Below are 4,705 nucleotides of genomic sequence, written 5' to 3'. Positions count from 1 at the left end.
CATAAAAAAAGCCACCAACAGTAAAGATATGATAGGGTCTGAGCAGGTAAGATGTAGACAGCTCTACCTCTACTTTTTAGGAATAGAGACACTGCTTCCGGTAAGACCCCCGGCTTGAGAGTAGTTTTGCATCAAGCCTTAGACATAAGACTCATAACACTCAACCATCGGGACACCGCCAATTGGTGCATGTACACCATTGTCTTTCAGCTATCAACGCTACCACATGATGCCTGATTGATATTTTGCCACTTTTAACGTTATTTTCACGAGATTAGTAAAATAAAGTCAAAATTAGTGCAATTTCACTTTTGCCCACCCGAGGGTTCACACATATATACATTATATGCGCGCACCGCAAGCAGGGTGATAAATTGTTATCAATAGATTAGCTAAAAAGAATGTAAACAAAATTCTATTAGGACCTTTAGTTGAAAGCTCTTGTGATTAACTTCATGTTTTCTCACTAACTCAATTTATAGGGATACACCTAATTATATATAAAGGTACGTGTTGCAAGATAATGAAGAACTACCAAAAATTACCCTAACAATCTTTTAAATTAAAATAGATGACAAACATATATAGAGACATGAACTAACTACTAGATAAGAATTAACATGATATTAATCAGTTAATAAATAACAGATCGACTATATGCCTCGCAAGTTGAACGTGCACATCAACGTGAAGCTTGGATCCATGAATGTCAAATGTATCAGATAACATTTTTTTTTTATTTTAATCGGCACGTAGTGAACTTGAAGATGCTAAGCAATCACCATGTCTTGTGTAAATTGCAAATTAATTCTAAATGTTTGGTGTGTTGGTATAGAACTAGATTGGCTACTAAATACGTGACACCAAGATTGTCACACCATGAAGTGGATGGACTCTACAGTGTGATGCGCAACTCATAAAGTATAGATCGACATAATCCAATGAAGTTCAAAAAAAGCGTGAGCAAGAGCTCGATACTCAGCCTCAAAACTATATCCGGGAAAAGGCATTATTTCATGGAGTTCCCATATGGTAAGATTGGGTTCAAGAAAAACACATTAGGTGATTGTAGATCGACAATTATCGAGACGTCCCACCCAGACATCATATGCATAAACATGAGTACTATGTTGCAGTGATCTTGCAAGTAGTAAGATCATGTGTAATAGTACCTTTAAGGTATCGAAAAAGGTGAAAAGTTTGGCCTGGAATTATATTCTATCAGCAACGGTTACTTGGTCTTTTGTTATCAATAAATTCCCACGAAAACGGCTAGATCCAGACTTACCCTCGTTGGGTTTTCGTCGATGCTTGTTGGTTACAACATCCGTCAGTATTTGATGACAATTATTGACGACATTTTTAATTTACTTTTATAGTAAATTCTGTCGGCATCAACTGGTGATTCGGTCGATCGATTATTTTTCTTTGTTGATACTCTATGTAATAGTCAATACGTATATGTAAAAAAAATACATATTATAGTAGTTTTTCTATATTAATTTTCTGCCTTTTCTACTTTTCTTTTTCTATGTTATATATAATCAAAATATCTATTTTGATATGTCAAATTATTATTAATGGTAAAGAAGAGAATTGATGAATAATGAGATAGACATTTGATAGAGTTTGTTGTATGGTCATGTTCTACTTTTCGTTTCAAATATTAACTTATGTGGGGAGAAAAAAGGACATTTGATAGAGTTTGTTGTATGGTCATGTTCTACTTTTCGTTTCAAATATTAACTTATGTGGGGAGAAAAAAGGACCAAAGACTTTAAGAGTTTGAAGAGGCTCAGATTTGTGGGACCCAATGCTACCCGCCAAGTCAATCCTCATGACTTTGACCAGTTGAAATATTCATCCATCCCTTTAACTCCTTTCATACAATATCCCTACTTCATATGTCACAACCAAAAAGGTTCTACACACACACATATATACACACAAGCTCACCACAGTAATACACATACAAAACTGTTAACAGCATCTATGGATACTGATCACTTGAGTCATAAGAATCCTAATTATAATACAAAGTCAGTTGATCATGATCAAGAAGAAGAAGAAGATGTACCTCTTCCCGGCTTTCGATTTCATCCGCTTGATGAAGAACTTGTTGGATTCTATCTGCGAAGGAAGGTTGAGAAGAAACCGATCACTCTCGAACTCATCAAGGAGATTGACATCTACAAATATGATCCTTGGGATCTTCCAAGTATGAATTTTATATTTTTGTTTATTTATGCAACAAATTAAGTTAACAAGAGGTTAATCAAAGCTAGATAGAGTGTGAAATCAAAGAAATTATAGAAGATAATCGTCGATTCCATTCGTTTGATGAAGAACTTGTCGGATTCTATCCGCTAAAGAAGGCCACTTTTTCCATAATCTTATGAACTAATCACTCATAAACAAATTTCTTTCAAATATTAGTATGCTAAGATAACTACTTATGAATCACTACAGTAATTTCTAGTAGTGTTGATTATGATAATTTATGAATCAACTTTTGTGGTTATTGAATATAGATTTAACTTAATTAGATCCAAACTTGTTTACCAATGATGTAGAAGGTGGTAATTCTGGAGAGAAAGAATGGTACTTCTTTTGCAGGAGAGGAAGGAAGTATAGGAACAGTATAAGACCTAACCGAGTGACCGGATCCGGTTTCTGGAAAGCCACGGGCATCGATCGTCCTATTTACTCCGACGACGGATCAGTATGCATCGGCCTCAAGAAATCTCTCGTTTACTACCGTGGAAGCGCGGGTAAAGGCACCAAAACCAAGTGGATGATGCATGAGTTTCGTCTTCCTCCTGAGTCCGATAACAACAACAGCAGCAGCAGCAACAACAAACACATGGACGATAAATCCATCGCGCAAGAAGCGGTAAGAACAAATCAAGAAAACCTAAATTTTCTATTGGAATATATATACATTATTATTTAGGGTTTATTAGTACGAGCCCACGAACCTGATTTAGGTTTTTAGTTTCTAGGGTTTCTTATAATCTTTATATATTGGAAGACAAACTTTACTAATTAGTTAATTCAGTATTTTACCATCTTACATTCAACACATTGCGTGCATGCAGGAAGTTTGGACATTATGTAGAATACTTAAGCGTTCTCCATGCTACAAAAAAACATTACCCGAATGGAAAGAAGTAACCACCCAGAAATCACCTCCGGTTGTCGAAACAAGCAGTGGAGACTCGGATTACGATAGACAAAGTTACGTTAGCTTTCAAACTCCGGTAATCGCTGACAACAAACCATTTTCTCATACTCATCATCAACAACACCAGATGTTTATAAGACAAGTAACGTCGCCTGTGACGTCTGAACCGCCATCGACTGCAGCATCATACTCGAGTTATTCTGGCCAGATGGATGTGAATGAGTTCATTAAGCATGGAGATTGGGATGATTTGAGATCAGCTGTGGATCAGTTTTGTGTTGCTGATCCATTTTATCTCATATAATATATATAATGCAGGTTGTATATTGTGCATGGGATATTTTTCAGTGCAGCCGTTTGATCATGATGATATTTTTATAGTTGTACTGTAGAACTTTATACGTTTTGTAAGCTTGTATTGTATGCATGTTTTGCTACATACCTTTATGTACACAAGCTTTGTAGCTGACCTTTTATTAGAATGCACTGATATTATTCACTTTAATTAGTTTATGAACTTATAGTTTTTGTGTAATCTATGATACTAGATATCGGTATGCTATTACGTTACATTGTACAGTCGTGTTTACATAGGTGGATCAGTTAATTCGATACGTTATTTTCATGTAATTGATAGATGAAATTACATGATACCAACAAGTCTTTAGGGTTGCAATTAATTGTGGTCATGTGTCTAAGACAAAAAGCGTGTAGATTTATCATTCAAGAAATTAAAAAACGTTGAAATTGTATGACAAGGAATTCGATAGCTTGAATGATCCACTCGTATCTGTATGGATGAAAATGCATTGAGAAAAAGTGAAGAAACAGGTTCATAACTACAAGTCTACAACAAAAGAATATCATATTTAAGGATTTTATACTTTCATTAATAGCATTTGTTTTTTCCCCGATACCTTAGCGAATCTTTATAAGACGGAATGTTAACCATTCATATTTATTTTGACATTGTAGGCTTCATTCACACATGAACGCCATAAATGAAGAAATTGATCCATTACTGTAGAAAAATCCTGTGAAATAAGGTTTCGAATATAAGATTATAAGATCTCAAGGCTTGATCATCACCCTAGTGTCAACTGTTTTTAATTTTTGTTGATTTTACCATTTACTTTAAATAAATTTACCATTTTAATTGAAATTAATATCCTAATAACGTTCACTTTGAGCCAACTTATTATTTAGAATTACCAGAATAATATGGTCATTTCTAATGTTAAAAGAAATTCAATATGAATATATATTAAATTTATTACACTAAGTGGGTGTTTTGGATTGCTTATTTTTATCAACTTATGACTTATTTATTTGTGAAAAGTCATAAGGTGTTTGAGATTGCTTATACTGTGAGAGAAAAAGTTTCATAAGTTACACTTTTGTAACTTATTAAATTATTAAAAAGTTATAAGGAGCCAAACACCCCTAACTTTATCCAAACGTCTGTTATAAAGTGTATTTAACTGTAACTTTTATTGTTTTACGTGATAGTTTTATCTTTTA

General features: G+C 34.0%; 1 protein-coding gene across 1 annotated transcript; it reads left to right on the top strand.

The window, feature by feature from the left end:
* The first annotated feature begins 1,949 nt into the window (after nucleotides 1–1,949).
* LOC143592549 (transcription factor JUNGBRUNNEN 1-like) lies at nucleotides 1,950–3,795 on the top strand. The gene is made up of 3 exons (XM_077072447.1): nucleotides 1,950–2,218; nucleotides 2,574–2,893; nucleotides 3,099–3,795. The coding sequence occupies exons 1-3, from the start codon at nucleotides 1,993–1,995 to the stop codon at nucleotides 3,486–3,488; spliced, it is 936 nt and encodes a 311-aa protein (XP_076928562.1). The 5' UTR covers nucleotides 1,950–1,992; the 3' UTR covers nucleotides 3,489–3,795.
* Nucleotides 3,796–4,705: the final 910 nt, after the last annotated feature.

This window comes from Bidens hawaiensis, unplaced genomic scaffold (genome assembly GCF_021521415.1).
Source record: "Bidens hawaiensis isolate Kalapana, Puna unplaced genomic scaffold, B.hawaiensis_p1.1 tig00041050_1, whole genome shotgun sequence".
In the NCBI taxonomy this organism is placed as follows: Eukaryota; Viridiplantae; Streptophyta; class Magnoliopsida; order Asterales; family Asteraceae; genus Bidens; species Bidens hawaiensis.
This window is presented reverse-complemented; position numbering and strand designations above follow the sequence as displayed.